This window comes from Calonectris borealis, chromosome Z, assembly GCF_964195595.1.
Source record: "Calonectris borealis chromosome Z, bCalBor7.hap1.2, whole genome shotgun sequence".
Taxonomy (NCBI): Eukaryota; Metazoa; Chordata; class Aves; order Procellariiformes; family Procellariidae; genus Calonectris; species Calonectris borealis.
Window position 1 is genome coordinate 54,813,483 of NC_134352.1, and position 19,494 is coordinate 54,832,976.

General features: G+C 35.9%; 1 protein-coding gene across 1 annotated transcript in view; it reads left to right on the forward strand.

Annotated features, from left to right (window-relative positions):
* PTPRD (protein tyrosine phosphatase receptor type D) overlaps nt 1–19,494 on the forward strand; it is a 1,348,716-nt gene that overhangs the window by 1,273,050 nt on the left and 56,172 nt on the right. Inside the window, exon 36 of the mRNA XM_075138097.1 lies at nt 11,764–11,887. Within this exon, the coding sequence (XP_074994198.1) occupies nt 11,764–11,887 (124 nt within the window). The remainder of the gene's footprint in view (nt 1–11,763; nt 11,888–19,494) is intronic.

Sequence of the window (19,494 nt, forward strand, 5' to 3'; positions counted from 1 at the left end):
GACTTTGTAAGCATGGTGGAGTAAAAACCCATGTTACTCTCATTTTTTTAGGGACTGCACATTCATTGCATTTGAAGATTCATATGAACACTGACAGTGCAATAAAAAACACTGAAGAAGACTTTCACATGTTGATTCCGTAGTAACATGTACATGTTATAGCATGGTACAGAGATCCTGTAAATTCCCAATGTATTTAAAAAGTCTTGACAGAAAATGGTGAAAATTAATACTAATTACTATGATAGAGAACTACAATTGCTTATTATTTAATTGAACGCAGTGTTCAGAAAGACCGTAAGACTGCTCTAAAAAATAATCTCATTAGATGTCAAAAGGAAAATACAGTCTCACCAATTCAAAGAAATACATTTATTTGAAGAGCATTCAGGATTGCTGTTTACTGTTGCAATCACAAAAAATATGGGAGTATCTTCGCACATTTTTGTGTGTAAATCCTGTGTTCTTAAGTACGAAGATCGTAGCATATAAACAATCAGAGAAATTTATGTAACAGAATGTTCACCATAAAAAAACCTAACATTTGGTACAAATTTGACACTCATTTCCTGTCGTACTATGGGCAAATTCCTTGGAATATCTATATAGGAAATTCCATTTAATAAATTAAAAATGTCATTACATTTTTAACAAAGTAACTTCCATAAAAATAAACAATACACACCTTTACTACGTCTTTAACATGTTGTGGAGATGGCATGGTTCTTCTTATGCTGTAATATAACTTAAAAGTTTTGGTGCTTTATATTTCCTTTATTATTTAAATCATTAAAATCATCTTGAGAATGTAATCTCAAGATTGTGAAAATATATTAAATCATTAAATTCTTAGTATCTGTCCCTCCAGAACTTTTTACCAGTCTGTGTAAACAACCCAGCTTTCACATTCTTTTTTTCTGTTTTTTTAACAAAACATATCATCTGGGGCAGAGTGGTCAGACATTCAAGATTAAAATGTGGACAACTGTAGGTCAACATCAAGCTTCATTCACATTGCTTTGCCCAAGGGGGTTCAATCTTTGAAATCCCAGATTTAGAGAGAGCACGTCATTTCCATCTAGTCCAAGGTTCATCCATTTTGAAACAGAAGTAGTTAAAAGCACTGCTATTTGATTTTGTGGTCTAGTCTAGGCAGTGGACTAAGGCTGCAGTGTGATGATCACTGTAAGTCATCTCCCTGTCTTGGCTGTGCATTCCTGTTGTCTCTCTTGTGCCAATCCTGGCACTAGTGCACGTGCAGCTGTTCAAGGATTATCTCAGGAAATAGATTCAGCTGAAAACTAATTGTTTTATTTTTCTTTGCTGCTTTCAGTTGGATCAATTCCCTGAACTAGCTCACCACATCGCTGCATGAGCTCTAGTGCCAGCACAAGGGAGCTGGTGGGAACATTTGTGGTCGGGGCTTGGGACATTCTCTTTCAGCGGCAGTCCTCACTAATGTCCCTTAAAAGCAACTATCCAATTCTGAGGCAGAAATGCGTACAGATGGTAACAGTTCAGTTATTATCACTTCAGATTACATTTGAACTGGTGACACAGAAGGAAAAAGAAATATTTTTCATCTTCAAGAGTTAAAGGTGTAACATGCAGCCAGAAACCACTGACCTTTATTGCTAGTAATAAAGTCCTCCAGTTAATTCCCATTTGGGGAAACAAACATTTTTCATCAGTTACCACTGATGAAATTTTTTTTTCATAACACCCTTTCCTCCTTGGCATTCCATTATTTTATTTTACTTTGTATGGAATTTCTTACATTGCATGGGTGACTGATAGTATACAACAACTGTTATGACAACTTTGTGATACCATAAAATAAAATCTATATGTACAGTTTCCTGATGAACACTGACTTCTCATCCAGTTTGTAGAATTTCTTTCAGGAGGTTAGCTCCATTTCAAAAGGATGTTTTAATCACTTTTTAGCACACCCTACTTTAGTTGCCACTTCAGAAGAATTACTTGTTTCACAACTCAAACACATCTTTTCAAATTATATGCACCCTCTTCAGCTCTTCAGAAATATTTGAATGCTTGCTCCTGTTCCATCCTTGCTCCTCTTCCGTCCACTGCTTTTTGACCGGAATTTCTGATCAAAATTGCAAACAAGTTTGTTTTTCTCCTTTTGGAAGAGTATTGCTTCCTTGCCTGTTCCCACTTTCTCTTCAGACAGACAGAAACCTCCCCGTCTCTTCATTACTTCCAAAAGAGAGAAAAAATTTCCCTCACAGAGGGCACACATCTACATGTTATCTCCCCTGCTGATTTATACCCTCTGGCATCATTTTCTAATGAAAGCCCCCTAACTTCCTTGCACCCTCCTAGGGAAGGTGAAGGAAAACTTCTCTGTAAACGTGGACCATGAGAGAAGACAGGATTGCTCTCATCAGATAATCCCAAACTCAACCCACTATTCTCTATCCATCTGTCACAAAGCTTCCCAAATGGGGTTTTTTTGGTGTTTGTTTTTTTTTTCTGAGAATATGTTCCTTTCTGTGCTGTGCGAAATCTAGTTGAGAAAGAAACTGAAATTGCCATTAAAGAAATAATAAGTCATAGAATCATAGAATCATAGAATCACTAAGGTTGGAAAAGACCTCTAAGATCATCGAGTCCAACCGTCAACCCAACACCACCATACCCACTACACCATGTCCCTAAGTGCCTCATCTACACGTCTTTTAAATACTTCCAGGGATGGTGACTCCACCACTTCCCTGGGCAGCCTGTTCCAAGGCCTGACCACTCTTTCAGTAAAGAAATTTCTCCTAATGTCCAATCTAAACCTCCCTTGGCGCAACTTGAGGCCATTTCCTCTTGTCCTATTGCTAGTTACTTGGCAGAAGAGACCAACACCCACCTCGCTACAACCTCCTTTCAGGTAGTTGTAGAGCACGATGAGGTCTCCCCTCAGCCTCCTCTTCTCCAGACTAAACAACCCCAGTTCCCTCAGCTGCTCCTCATAAGACTTATGCTCAAGGCCCTTCACCAGCTTCGTTGCCCTTCTCTGGACACGCTCCAGCACCTCCATGTCCTTCTTGTAGTGAGGGGCCCAAAACTGAACACAGTATTCGAGGTGCGGCCTCACCAGTGGCGAGTACAGGGGCACGATCACCTCCTTACTCCTGCTGGCCACACTATTTCTGATACAGGCCAGGATGCCGTTGGCCTTCTTGGCCACCTGGGCACACTGCCGACTCATGTTCAGCCGGCTGTCAACCAGCACCCCCAGGTCCTTTTCCCCTGGGCAGCTTTCCAGCCACTCTGCCCCAAGCCTGTAGCGTTGCCTGGGGTTGTTATGGCCGAAGTGCAGAACCCGGCACTTGGCCTTGTTGAACCTCATCCAGTTGGCCTCGGCCCATCGATACAGCCTGTATGGGCCTGTTTGGGGCGGGGGGGCTGCACGCACGCAGAAAGAAATGAAAAAATCCGTAGCGCTGTTGATAGAGCCGCCTTCTCTGTTACAGCCTGCGCTGTCGGCCGTGTGGATGTGCGGCCTGTAAGTCCAAACTGCATCCCTCTGCACTCTGGTTCTGAAAGGAACGCCCAGGGTAATGTGGCAAGTTGGGAAAGTAGGTATTGCAAAAAAGAAGTAACAATATGCATAGTATAAACTATATATTCTAAAGAAAAAGAAAAAAAAAGAAAAGAAAAGAAGTAGAACTCCTTCATTGCTATGAGTGGTAAAAAGAGTGTATTACTACTTCTACAAGTCTTCAGAAACTATTTCATAGTGTCTTCTTCAGGGCTTCTCCTACCCCAGCTCTTACAGGGAATGATCATGAGAACAGTGGAGACTTCTATCATTACACTTCTCTCAAACTTTACCTTGAATACCAGATTTCATGGGAGAACAGGGGCCACGCCTTAAAGATTATGACTACTGCAAGATTTAAATAAATTTATAATTCACCTGTTCCATAAACTGGTTTTGTAGTTTTAGCATAGATATTGCTATGTCCTTTTCCCAATAAAGTTCATTTCTACTTCAAAATACATTTTTCATAATCCTTCATTAATTATTATTAGTTTGCAATCCCCAAGCCTTAGGAAAATGTTGGTTTACCTTGTTAACATGACATATCCTTCATGTCACATAGTTCTTTTGTATTGCCTAATTTAAAGACAAGGTTTTGACCCCAACTGATTATCATGAAGCTTTTGCCGACTTTGGCAGTTTCAGTGGGATTTTTATGTAATGCAAGGCTCCATATGGACTTGACATCTGCTAAACAGAAAGCCATATTCAGAAGAAACTGACCTTTATATCGTATCTCCTTCTTAACTCAGGCTTCAGAATTTAACAATAAAACATGGTCAGGGAGATAGACTGAATCAAAACAGTAATGTTCTGCCTACTTTATGCAATATACACTAGATGTATTTGTAAAGTCATTTCCTCCTATAACATAGAACAGAAAATCTATTCCTCCAAAGCAGATTCCTGGGTCTTGTGTAAAACAGTTTCACATTTATTATTCAAGATCTGTAGTCATAGCTTTACACCCTTGAAGAAGTAGATTCAGATTCATACCATTTTTGTGTGAGAACCTGACACTTCAACACAAAAATTACACTACCGACCTCTATGTGTTATTGTATGATTTACTGTGTATGGGTGTGTGTGCACTGGTAAACTAATGTTACGAGAAGTTGTATATAATTTTAATGTTTTTCCTCATCAGGCTTCTTTCTGTAAATTACAGCCGGTCTTTTGTTTTAACGCTCAGTGTTGGAAAAGATGAAGATGCATTTTGACTCTGTGCCACACTGCTGTGCTATTACAAGTTTTATTGTAGCTTTTCAGTATCAGTGGGTAGGATTTGTGATAAGACAATTCACTGAATTTATCTATTTATCTGAATGTAAAAGATACATTTATCTTTTTGTGTCTCAAGCTGCAACAAGATGAACACTGGGCACTAAAACACAATAAATTTTATATAGTAGAAGCACATATAAAACTTATTATTGATATAAAACACTTTAAAAGTCAATGAAGAACAGATAACCTACTCAATTAATCTGTACCAAAGAAACAGCTGTACTTAACTGCCATATCATTACAAATAATAGTGACCCATATGCAAAAATCAATTTCTTCTCAGCAAAAATTTGTTTTCTATTCTTTATCTTTACAATAGTTTCCTCTTTCTAATATTACAAACATCATGTATTGGTATTCTGTAACTTTTACTTTCATAGGATGTGCTCCATTTATTGAGAAACAATTAGTGTACTCAGTGAACGATGGAAAGTTGTTTGTCTTCTTATTAATAGCACATATGCTGTTGCATTCACCTAGGTTGTTTGGTGCTTAGTTCCACCTAGGCTAGTATCTAAGCCAGCAGGATAGTTATGATAGAGAATTTTAAAGACATAATGCAGGAACCTGAAGTGGCACCAGTCAAGATTTATAGTAATGTATTGTCTCCTTCCATTGTGCTGTGAATGCTTCCTTGGGATAACAGCATTTGTTTATGCTTATATGATTAAAAGAATATTCAGATAAAAGAAAGCTGGTGTTACCATATTAGGATGCTAGGTTTTGGTCTAATACCTAATGCTATTATGCCAAGCAGATGGTTTAAATAGCCAAATACTGTAATAAATGTCAGTTTTATTTTGCCCAACTGAAACAGTGATATGTGTAGGAAGAGGAAAGTAGTCCACTTCTTATAGCAAGAGAAAATATTCAAGGAGAGACTATGTAGGTCATTATAGGTAAAACTGGTTTTCGTGGAGGCTTTTTAGAAAGGTTAATTTGGTTTTATGGAGGGAAATGGAGGAATCAGTGAAGAATTTCACTCCTTTACTCCTTTCTTAAAAAAATAAATGTTGACAGTGCTTTAAAAATAAGTTGAAAATTTAAAGCAGCACCAGTGTCTCATATGAGAAAAAGTTTAGCATTTAAGAGCTGCTGTATTTCATGTACTACATAAAACAAAACAGCAGGATGCTTTAATCATGAAAATATTTAAACTAAGCAAGGTTTTTCATTACTCAAGTATTCTTCTGCTCCTGATATTTATTTCCTACCTGACGTAGAATGTAATCCTCTGTTTTCAACACAAAATTATTTCTGCCACAAATGGTTATGATATCATGGACAAAGGATTTTAATTGCAGATGGAGAATAAGCAGATTATACTTAAGACTGGAGGCAAAGAAATAGAAAACAGTAGGATTCGTTCTTAAAAAGTTAGGTTTTCTAAAGCTTTTTATGTAATATAGACTCTCCTTCAAAGATGTTTTCAAATAATGGTTATTTTCCTCCTTAAGTATACGTTCGTTATATGCATATATAGCTTGTTTGATTTCATTGGAATCAGGTTTTACATTATCTCATCTGGTCATAGGAATATTAGTTTGATATTGTAGAGGAAATATCTTTGTTCTTGAGAGGAGTTTGGCAAAAGCCTTAGTTGTATTTCTAGCTACTCTTGAACTTTCCTTTGAGAGTCAACAGGAAATGCTCATCTATGCGTTTTTAACTGCTTTTCGGACCAGGATGCAAACTTATATTTGAGTTCCAAAGAAGATTTAGTCATGCAAAATATGGGGGTTTACCCCACCATATATCTTGAAAATGGCAGACTTTACAGAGCAATGTGAAAAACTCTTCCTTAATAAGAAAACGTAATTCTGGTTGGAAGTTACCATGATCGTGTATTAATGTTCATGCATGTAGCATTCATGTTTTGGCAGTACAGTATGTAAATCTCATTCTATGAGCAAGTTTCCTGCATAATACAATAGCATCCTATTATAGATTCATCAACTATAATACAAAATTCTCATCGCAATCGCTGACATTGGTAAAAGAGGGTCAAATTGTTCATTTTATGAGTAGCTGACTACTTTCTCCAGTTGTGCAGAGTCTGTTTGCATTGACATCCTCTCAAATTTGTCTTTTCCATTCTTCTTTCTCTACCTGGTCTTAGGTTTCTCTGTGACCCAGTGCTTTTTGATGATTTAATTTGAGCCTCAAACACAGCACCTACAGTGCTGGGAAATTCTTTACAGGACATGCTTCCTTCCCCCTCTGGGCTTGTGAAACCCATGCAGTAACTCACAATCCCCATGACACACAAAGACTCAAACCTATGCCTGCTTTAAATTTGCTGGCATAGTGACCCTTAGTAGAGCACTGTTCCAGGGCAGGCAGGCATATGTCAGCTTACACCAGGAAGGGTGGCGTTTTGTCATACTCATTCCTTCCCCAGTACTGTACCAGGATGTACTCCTGGAAGACTCACTATCACAGCAGGGAACATTTGCCTCTTGATTAAGTAGCATAAAGGAAAACTTCACAATGAGCAGGTACAGAGTTTACTTGAAATTCTGCTGGAAACACGTTTTGATTACCATGATTCATAGTCAAAGAACTGTTTTACGGATGGTGCATTGTACTAGTAAATATTGCTCAAGTCTTTTCCCGGTAATAGATCAGACCTTTTTTCAGCAGCCGATCATTTAGAACACAAAAGCTGAAAGATTAGTCAAAGCATGGGAGGGTAATAACAGTATTACAGATATCTTTATTTCTTTTGCACAAAGCACCCATACTACACCGTTATGCTATGAAGAAATCCAGTTCTTTTTTAATGACAGCTTTATTGAAAGCAAGCTTTTAGAATGAATATACTAGAAATCCTATTAAAGTGCCATCCATTAAACCATTAAAGCACTCATTAAAACTGTTAGTACAGACTTGTTATTCATGAATTATTGGTCTTTCACACTTTTGAAATGTGTCTGCCAATACCACTCTATTCTTTGTTCCAGTGTGGCTATTAAGTCTGAGGAAATATAGATTAACTTTCTTTTGCCAAAACAGTGCTTTGTGGGAGGATAGTAAGGCCACAAAATGGTTCAGAATGGTGAGAAAAACAGGAAAGATTAAAGTTCAGTCCATTTGCCTGGTTTTGACATAATTTATGTTAACTATGTCTGCATGCGGGCCTAAATATTAATCATTGAATTACACCATCTGGCCATACATCATACAAAGAAGTGAATGGGGAATATAATATGCTGCTGATGAACGTATTCTCATCTACTTCTACAAATAGCTGACAGAGAAAGCTGCTGTTCGATTTTTTTTCTTGATATCGAAAAGCAGCTTTAGATCACTTAAACAGTAAGGGGTGAAGGGGAAGAATAATACTGAAGAGTTGAAGCTAAGCGTTAAATGTAAAGTATTCTTAATAATCTATAAATTCATTTTAACAATAGGACTAATATAGGGCTGAAGCTCTTTCTCATAATGGGTAAGAATCTACTTAGACCATAATATTTTAAGTGCAACTGTATATGCAAAAATGCACCCTTAAACTTTATGTTTGCAAGTAGTTATAATTATGAATAGATGATTTATGGGTATTTTTAATTTGTGTACATCCTTTTTATTTTTGTTAGTGTAAAGCCTGAGTCCTGCAGTTTAGGCTCAAAACTAGCAGCATGTTAATCCGCCAGTTTATTCTGTTATTTTCCAGTTTTCTTGTCAAGTGTGAAGAGAAAGTATACGTGACATCTTATATTGTGAAGTAATTTCCAGAATATTTGGGCACTGTAGGTAAAAACCTAAAAGATCAGGCAGAGTGTCTCCTTCAGTTATATATCTAGAACAATGCAGAGTATTGTTGCCTCATTCTGGGGCAGTGGGCTGCTCTTTAGCTAGCATGTTTGCATATGTGCCTCTCAAAAAATTCTGACTAGGTAGCCACAGATAGTGTAGATGTGCTTTATTCCTGGTCAAATAATTGATTTTATTTAAAAAATTATTTACAGTATAATGCACTAATATATTGAGAGCATTTTCTGTTTATTTTGAAATTACTATGTTTATGTTCTGAATTATTACTAGAATTCTGAGCTAAACTCATACTAATTACTTTCTAAAATACTGAAAATTTGACCTGCAAACATCCTGCACAATTTATGTTATTCACCTTCATTCATTCAAAAAGGAAAAAAGGGGAGATTCTTGCTGAAATAAGTCATTATGTAAATTTGATTGCTTTTGAAGTCATATGATGTAGATGAATTGCTGGTCAGCTGATAAAGAGATATATTATATGTCTTAAATATACTGTGTATGTATATGACTCTCCTCTTCCCGGTGCTGATGGAAATGTGGTCCAAACTCTTTCTCTTCTCCTTAGATGAAATAAATAGTACTTAGCAGTAAAGATAAAAATATTTCTGTTTTTAAATGAAGCAGTGCTTACTTGCTTCAAAATTCTATCAGCCATCCATCTCAGAGGATGGCAAAATATTAATGTGATGAAAATAAATTGTAAGAAAATGAAATAAAAATTAATAAATAGGAATTTCACTGTGTAGTCAGAAAAAGGTAATGTTTTGGTCAGAGAAGGACCAAGTCCTAATATTGGAAGGATGAGGTTGCTATGTTTATACTTGAGCACAGCACAGAAGTGATGTCTACTTTTGCAAGTGGCAGAATACCAATTGGGTGATAGTTTGTTGTTTCTATATACGAAAACAAAATATATAGGAACAATATATAAGGCTGAAAAAAAGCCATCAACAATTTTGTAAAACTCTTAATAACGAATCTATTAAGATACTAGCTTAATAATAGCAAGATATTAATACCATTAACATATTAAGATATGTTAAGTATAGTCCCACAAATTGCTAAGATTGTGAACCCAAATATTGCTTTTTTAAAAAAAAAAATCTTTTTGGGGACAAAAATTTTGTAGAAATTAAAAGAAATCAGATTCATTCAGAGCTGCAAACCATTTAAGAACACCTTTTGAACTGTTAGTAACACACATAGTGATACAACTCAAGTGAATCATATCCAAACAAGAAGTAAAATTTTGATGGCCTTTATCATGCTCCCAAGCAGTTCATTTCTTCCTCATTCCTCTAAAAAGTCCCATTTCATTTCCTCTTAAGGGAGGAGCTGCCACACGCTCTGCCTCAGCTACTGTACTTTGCACCCTAGCAGTATGCAAAGGGTAAGCCAGAACCTGAACCATCACATTCCTCTGCACAGCGGATCTCAGGTAGGTTATGCAGGGGAGCTCAGCCAGGCTCAGCTCCAGAGGACTGTAATGAAAGTTAGCAAAATTCAGGAAAATTAGCTCGTAACTGTTACAAAAGTTAACTGAGTCTAGGGTATTAGTAGATAAGATAAGGTACTGGCACTTGGTTTCCTTAAGAGAAATGCTGGGGTATTCTAACACCTCTCTATAAGGCAGCCAGGCAAAATGAATTGTTTTAGAATAATCTCAAGAAAGAAGCAAAGACATTCTCTGAATCTTACATAAATAAATTGTATAAGAGATGTAAAAATGCATAAGAATAAAGCAGTTTTCTGACTGGCCAAATAGTAATTATTAATCTAAGGGATAAAACCTTATAGATCACACTAATTAATTTCGCACATGTTCATTGTCTTATAATACCTACTGTAATAGATTACAGGTCATATTTCATTTCCATTACATAAAATGGACTCACAGCTGTTGTAACCCTGGGAGGAGTCAGTATAAGTGATGTAAAAGTGATGGCTTGATGCTGTAGTGGCAGTATGGAGCTTCTGACTTGTGCTTTGTTGCTGGTCTACTCATGGAAAGTCAACATAGAATTGATGAACTGCCCCATCTAGGTTTCTCTGTCATTAGTTTTTTATAATTCACAGCAACATGGCATAGTGAGCTGCTGATAGTTACCAGGATTAAGCAAAGGGCATGAGCTGTAAGCCATAGTTGCATATACATGTTGATGAAACAATTTTAAGGTCTCTAATGTTTCAGAAAGGGAAAATAAAACAGTATGTGATTAATTGTGGCTTCTCAGTGTGAGATGACCTTTCATACAGTCACTACCATAGCGCCGTCAACAGGTACCATCTTGTTACGTATTTTGTATTTACTCAGCTGTATGTATACCTCAACCATAGAGGTAAAAGTAAGTAGTAGAGCGTGGAGTCTTCCTACTGGTGAAGGATGGAGTATGGGACAAGCTTCAGTAACTCCATCCTGGAACATGAAAGAAGCAGGAAATAAACAGTGATTCTAGGACCATATAGTTATGTGTATAAATAAGAGATCATTAAAATTTCAAATATGCCTGAATTGCTCTCTTATTTATGACTCAAAGAAATAAAAATCTAGTCTCTTTATGTTGTTCCTGGATGATATGCAGTTGGTTCCCTGAGCAACACTGGTATCGTGTGTTGGCCTGGCATCAAAATGAAAGAACAGAAACAATATTGTTTTTCTTCTGGAAAACTTCTTCAGCAACATTTGGAGTTTATTTAGTAAACAGGGCACTGAATTGTTTGAACATGTGCACTTACTAATAGAGAAAGGCAAAAATATTTATTCCCCATCATCCCAGTGTTTTTGAGATTTCTGACATTTTTTTCATTCTCTGTTATGCTAGAACCCCTCACTTGCCAAACTGAGTGAAAAGATAAAAAGATGGATAGCATACCCTTGCCTTTCTGAAGAGGAAGCCTTGGATTTGAAAAGCTTATGGTTTAAATTCCTGATGGAAATTTCAGATGCATAAATACAAAATGCTTTATATAATATGATATAATATGTTACAATGTGTTCCGAAGTCATAATTTTCTTTCAGAAGCAAAATATTTCCAGAGTAAACTATGGGAGCATATGGTTTGTAATCATTATAAATACAACAAGTACATAGTCCTTAGCTAAAAGTTTCCTTTTCTTTTCTTCTCTTTCTCTTTTGAAGTCTATTGATCCCGGTCAGCAGTTCACGTGGGAACACTCTAACCTGGAAGTAAACAAACCAAAGAATAGATATGCGAATGTAATTGCATATGACCATTCTCGTGTTCTACTCTCAGCAATAGAAGGTAAGGAGGCCTTTAAACTTAAACTAATCAAATCCTAAAATCCCATATAAATTTACCTCCTGATATCTTTGCATAATAATATAAAGAAGTGTCAGTTAAAGTACTTCCAGTAAATTCCCGTGATGACCATCCTTTTCTGATGTTCATACTCAGTAATTCATTATGAAAATGCACTAAAATTGACACAGGGTCACATATAGCTCTGAATGCATCAGGTCCCTGGGTGTATGCCAACGTGTGTCTAAAGTAAATTATCATTGCTGATTACTTATAATAATTCTACAAAGCAAATATAACAGTAACCATACATGGATTGAGGTTTTTGTTGAACAATGACATTATCAAAATATCTGATTATTTAGTTTCAGTTGCCAAATCCTTAATATGGGAAAAAAAGATCAGTTCAACTTTACATTCTCAGGGAGAATTTTGAGACTTGTCTGTTCAAACTTTCCTTTTTTTCTTTTCCACTTACAATCTGAATGTTAAACAAGAGAGTTTAAACAAATGCCCACATGCAGACATTGTTGGAACCTCAGTATTTCACTGCCAAAAGATTGGCAGAGGGGTTTAATGAGAGCTCTTCATTATATCTTTCTTTGTCAAAAAGCTTTCCAAAAATTTGAACATTTTAGAGTTTTAATTTAAGCAAACTGTCCAAGGTGATCAGCCCTGGGTGTTGTGTCTCTTTTACCAAATGCTAAAGCACTGGTTTTCACTCAGGATTTATTTTCTTACCAGTTCTGCCTTACCATTAACCTGCTTCCTGGGAGGAAGACAGATTTTCTGTTTATTCTATATTGTTGCCAGGCAGGTATTAATGATGGCCAAAATATAATCGAGTATCTATTTAAGTGAAACAAAGTAAATGAAAATAAAATTTGCCTTTACTAACTCTGACGGGGCTTGCATATGATATGTAAAATGTAGGGAACTGTATTCAAGGTCACAATTATTTCAGTCCTAACATGCTACAAGTTAAACTGCAAGGTGTTTTAATTTACAGTTATAAACAGCTTCTTATCTTTGGCTACTCCAGGCCTGAAGACAATATTCATAGGTGAAATCCATTTTAATATTAGCTACTTGGTGAAGAAAAAGGCAATCCCACTGATTGAAGTTTAGATCTTCCCTCATTTATTGCAGCTGCATACCGTGGGGTTTGACAATACAGAGCTTCTCAAATGTATTAGAAAATTTAAATGATTGCCTTGAAGAATTTGCCTATGATAATCTGCTTATGTTTGTTCCACCTCTGAGGCTCATATAGCAGTTCTGACAAGGTTTTTCAAGACTTTTTGTAATGTCACTTACAATTTTTCTCATTGCGTTGTAGAAGAATATAGCTGTATAGAAATCTACCGCTACCTAGTAGAATAACCTGTCTCAACACTGAAGAGAGGGTATTTTAATTAGCATTATATGTGATGAAATGCAAGAAAAATATCCCTTTCTGTGTCACCGGTCCAGACAAGAGAACTAACTACGTGGTCAGGAAAGGCCACGAACAGCAATTGGACAGCCTTTCTGAATTGTTATGTAAAGTTCTCCGGAACAAAATGTTTAAGTCAGAAATAAGTCTATTTAACAGAAGACTCAAGATTTTCACAGGATTTTATTTGGAAAAAGAGTTGTGTAATGGGGGGAAGGAAGAGAGGAAAAAATCTAATTGCAAATAAACTTATTTATTAATTTATAAGTCAGACATCTGGGTTTAAAAAGTTTTGCCAGGTTCACCTTCCTGTAAATGACCCATGATATTTGGTTCCCTTAAAGAAAATGAACATATTCAGAGAATGGGAACAAAATTTAAGAGGCAAACCAGAAAATGTTAGCCAAACTAATTAAAAGTATCAAATTAAACAGTACATTAGACTACTTTTTTAAATAATAGATAGTAAAAATATGAAAAAAATGTGCATTGTACCTGTAGGAAAGGACTGAGTATTTTAAGGAGCAGGGACAATATACAGTTAAACTGTAATGTTTGATTCCCTTTTTTAAGTAAGAAATACCATGATGAGGCTAAAATTTCTAATCCTATAGTAGTCAGTGACCCTAAACAAAGCAAAATATTATAGCCTTTTGAAATATCAGTGTTAGATGTAAAACCATAAATGGGATTTTGACCCATTTGGTGATTTGCCTAATCATAAGTATTTTCTCAGTCTTCAGTTTATGGTGAAAAAAACAACATAAATCAAATATTAAATGCCTTTTTATGCTATGATAATGTGTCTTGAAAACAGTATTAATAATTCTTTTAAACTTTTTCCCCCCTGGGATTTTACATGATTGTGTTTCTGAAATTTTGTGTGTGTACCTTCATAAGTTTAATACATTGGTCTTAGCATTTGGTGCTAAGTGCGTGCTTCTCTTTCAAATTTTAAGTAAATATTCCTACAATGAAAATATGCAGTCTGCCTAGCATTTTAATTAGTTGACAGCTACATTTGTTTTCATGCTACCAGGGAAATCAATACGTGAATATTGTTTAAAAAAAAAAATTCTCCTTTACCTACATTACTATACAAGGTGATCAGGACCTAAATTTGGACTACATTACATTTTGTTGCAACTATATAGAGAATATTTTGTTGGATTTTACATATAGGCCTTACCTGCATATCTTTGGCAGCCATAAGAAGACTAATATTATCAATGAGGTTTGAATGATCACTGCTCCTTCTAAGATGAAGAGCTCCGTTCTACACCTAGACATTGGTCCCTGTTTAAGAGCAAATATATATGAACAAGAAACTAAGAATCTGCCAAACTGTAATCCTACACTGATGGTCACTTTGCCTCTTTATGGTGTTGCACAAACGTGGAATGCTGTAATTGCTACTCTAGAATGGGGCGCGACGCCAGTTTTATTCGGTTGCCCAACTCTGACTGTAGCCCATACGAAGCGATTCCTAGAAAGTCTTAAGAAGCATGTAGTAGAGATTTGAAATTACTCCTTTCTACCCATTGACAATATCAAGTTTTTAAAAATTGCATTAGCCCTGAAACACAAGGCTTAGTAACGCTTCCAAAGTGTTTATTTTGGTACCTTTTATAACTCTTGTTACACGTGTTCAAACCTAGTTTTGAATCCCCGCTACGTTCTTGGCCTCAGTAATTGCATATAGCATGGAGTTCCACAACATAATTGCAAACGTTGGATGAAAGATTTTTTACATTATTAAACTCACCACTGTTTAAATTTTATTACATTAGATGTCCCTTTGGAAGAAAAACTGAGATTAGTTGTGGTAATTTGAATTTCCACTTGAAAGAAGATATTATTTCGCAAAATTTTGTTCCCATGTTCTTGAAATCTCATTGTTTCTGTTGTGCTGTCTTTGGATGTGTCTGAGAGGGACACTTGGAATTTTATAGTACAATGAAAAAATGTTGTAACATAGTGAAGTTTATTGTATGCATCTAAATGGATCTGAGGGCAGAATTTTCTGATTAAAAGAGAAATAGATCAAGTTAAAACAGCTAGGTCTGTGATCTTAAACCTCTAAGGAGTAAATAAAATACTGGGAAAAAATGATTAAACATTCTGCATTTTAAAAAGTCTTACCAGTTCTTTTAGGAGACATCCAAGATTAAAAGACTGCCATATGTGACATGGATTTGCATAATGCTACTGATTAAAAAAGAAAAAAAAAAAAATCTATCATATTTTAGCAATGTAATTTTTGTTTGATGGGAAATTCAGTGGCTTTAAAATGCTGCTAAACCTAGAAGTCTCTAGACTCTTGACTATATAAATGGTCAAGAAAGAAGGCGGCAAGAAACTGCTAATATTCTTATTTATCTGATTGCTAATTATTGGTAAATTATCATTGAGTAGGTAGGCCATCATCCTTAGATTTAGAAAGTATTCTGGTCAATATAAATTCTTGAACATCTACTGAACAGTCATGGACTATGCAAATTATTTGTGTTCTCTCATATTGCATTTGTGTTGCATTCTGCTAACAATATATAATTACAATCTTAGGGTAATTGTGTGCCCCTTCCCCCTGCAAGCCTGGAGTGCCTTAAAAACAACAAAAGTATTTCAGTGATGAGGTAATGGGATACAGAAAGATCAGTGAAGTAGATCAATGATGTAGAAGTCTACATGAAGTAGACTTCATAGAGTAGTCTTCATGGTGGCTGTCTCAACAACAATGCTGAGACAAGTTATAAGGGTATAATAATTTTGGCCTATGGATCTACTTATGCTGTTATAGTTGTAACTTAACAACAAAAATTGTGTCATTCTTGATACCCTTGAAATCCGCTCAGAACAATTCTGACTTTTTCCTGTCAGCACAGCACACTGGGGAAAGCTTCTGCAAAATGTCCAGTGGCTTTGTTCTTGAATGGGTAATGAAGATTTGGCACCTCACAATTTACTGTGCACGCTCATATTGACACTGTTTTTTGTAGGAATTACCAAACCAGAAATCAATTCATTTAATATTAGTAGAGGCACTCATTGGCCCTATTAGTGCATCATTTAGAGGTATAAATGAATATTTCTATCCAAAAAAAGACTCCTTTCGTAGATAACTTTGTTGTTACTCAGTCTTAAAGAGTTGGAGAATCACTAAATCAAGTTTCAGACAGCTGTAAAGTAATCACAGTATGATGACTTCATGTTGGATTTCAATATCTGTTTTGCACTATCATGCAACATACTGCTATCTCAATGTATTGTGCTGCACAATGCTGTTACCTGTCTCTGAGGAACTACGCTGAACAATCTGTTTACTTTCATTCTGTACCATTTCTTAATACTAGCCAACTTTTAAAACAAAACAAAAGAAATCCAAGCTTCCTTTCTTTTTCTTAGCAGAGGTCTTCCTGTTTCCCAGTTTGTTTTTCTGCTACTCACCTTCCAAGTTTCTCATCTTGCCTGTAGATCTTCTACAGCTCCTAGTTCTTAGTTTCCATCCCTACATTTCACCTTTTTCAGATTTTTCTCGCCTTTTTTCTTTTCCTTCAAATATTTGTCTTCTGTCCTCTACACAATTCCTTTCTTTGGCTTAATTCTGCATCTTCTGCCCACTCCTTTTTGACATTGCCTTCTTTCCATAATTCTCTATAATTCAACATTTCACTTTGAGGCTCCATATCTTTTACCCTTTCCCTCTTCACCAGACTGTCCTAGTCCTAATAGTCCATCCACAATCCAGCAATCTATAGGTTTTCTTTTTCCCTCATTTCTTTTTCCTTCTTACCTTACATTGTTAGGATGATATGTAGTGACTTTTCCTCAGACTTTGTAAAAAGCTTTCATTTTACCAATGTTCATTACTACAATATCTTCATTGGTCTTGTGCTGCTTCATTTTTGAGTGATTTCTTACAGTACAGGTTTTCCTTAGACCATTTGAATTTGATAATCTCCTTAACTATATAGATTTTTCTGTTACAAAAACTTCCACATAAACAGTTGTTACTGACACCTAGTAGCTGCCTTAGTTCATTTTTGCTCTGACGTAGTTCAAAACATCAGTCATTGATTTAGACCAATAGTACAGCTTCATCAGCATGTTGAGTTCATCATTGCATTTTTCCAACTTGTTTACAGGCATGACAGAATTTAATCCTATTACTTCACACTCTTTATGACTAACAGCAGATCTCTTAGGGAAGCAGCACAGAAACAAAGGTTATGGTTTAATTTGTTTTAAACAGAAAGGCTGTTCAGTACTTAGCCTTTGTAAAGGCTTGAAATAATATGCTTATTTGATTTCAGTTTGTGAATAAAATGTGAAGTCTAATTAAAGCTATTTAAGATTATAACTGTCTTCAGGAAATCAAGGGAATAATTCTGAGGTCTATGTTATTAGCCTTGTGGATCTGAGTCTGCTGGATCTGCAGCAAGCTGTACTGTCATCTCAGTTCATGAGTACGGTCTCAGCATAAACCAGGAGCTATAGAGTTCATTTTTTTTAATCATCTTTTGCACTTTAATTGTGGTATTGGCTAATTTTGTTTCATTGCTCATTCATTCTTACTCTGTAAAATCTGGAGTGCTTTGTTCTCTTGAGATATTTTAAAATGGGATGTCTTTTATGCTCAACTACTCATCTGAATCTTCTCCCATTGTGCTCAATTCCTGTCTGGCAGAATAAGGAGATTGAAGACTCTGATCATTCATCACCATAGTTGAAAAAGCTGCTAGAAATTAGTTATGGTAGAATTACGATCTGGAAGCTTAGTCTTCAGCTGACTTTTTGTGCAGAAACTGTGTCTCTGCCTTCATGAAACTTGTAAAAGTTCACACTTCTGGTATGCCATCCTAAACATGCAGTAAACCCTACTGATGCCAATAGGCTGAGTTAAGGTTTGTATCAATATTACTGAAGGCAGAATTTTGTCGCTTTGTCCCCTTCTTGACCTATGCTTTTACAGAACAACTGACCTCTCTTAACTATTAAACCCAAATTTAAGTAATGATGGCAATTGCTGCTGTGCTTGTGGGTATGTTGCCTTCAAGCTATGGCAGCTTACAAAGGTTTGCAGGATTTCATTGTACTGCAGTCAAACTAGTTGTCATTTGATTGTTTTTGCACTATTAGACTTGACAGAGAATTGTTCAGCTTTCTCAGCTCAGAAAGAGGTTATGGCCAGAAAAGTCATTGCAGAAAGTGACATTTAATATTTAAATTTATTTGCCTTTGATAATTGTTTCTGCTTGGTCAGTGTAGATATTTCCAGATGTTCAGGTTTTGTATATGTTATTTTCAAACTGCACACACTTCATTAGGCCTCTTATGATAAGGCACCTTCCCTAGAGGGCTTTAAGTTTATGCGTTGTGAGGACATAGCTGATGAAGCAAAAACTGGTGTGGCAAAGTGTGAGATAGAAAATGAGAGTGGGAAAATGGTATTACAGAATACAGAAGGATTTTGGAACAGGATGTGAAACTGAGTCCATGCATGAAAACAGTGATGAAAAGAGACTCAGTGTGAGAAATGGGTATGATACTTGAAAGCACTATGAGCATGGATGGAGAATAAAGAAAACACATAATGGATACTGTGGGTGAGAGAGACAATGGAGCTGAGCACTGTGAATCCTATTGTTCTCTTGATCTCAGTACAGATATAAACCTACAGAGTACTGTATTCTGCTACAGATAAACCCTTGATGAAAATCTTCTTGCAGTGCAAAGTGTTGGAGCAGCACCTAGTTTTTCATGAAACTGCATTAGTTAAGTCACTAACAGTTGCTCAGGTCCAGTGGTAAATGGATGTTCCTGTCCATGTTCCAGCCACATCCTTTTCATGCGCCATGAGGCTGAGTTGCCTTGTAAAAGGATTTTTCTGGCTAAAGAACGTACAGGATTCTTTGTGTCCTCTTGATAACAAGTGGAGAAATAGAGTGGAAGCTGAGAAGAAATCCTCTTTGCAAATATCAGTAATTGTTAATCTTAATTCTTTCTTACTTGCATCTGTGATCAAGGAAGGTATAATCTGGAAGCTTTTCTTCATCCTAATTTAAAGAATTAGAATTTATTTAATTTAGAAGTTTTTTATTTTAATATGATTTTGTCAATAAATGTAGTACAAGCTATAAGTAGAAAGAGTATTTACAATTTTAGACATTCTGGG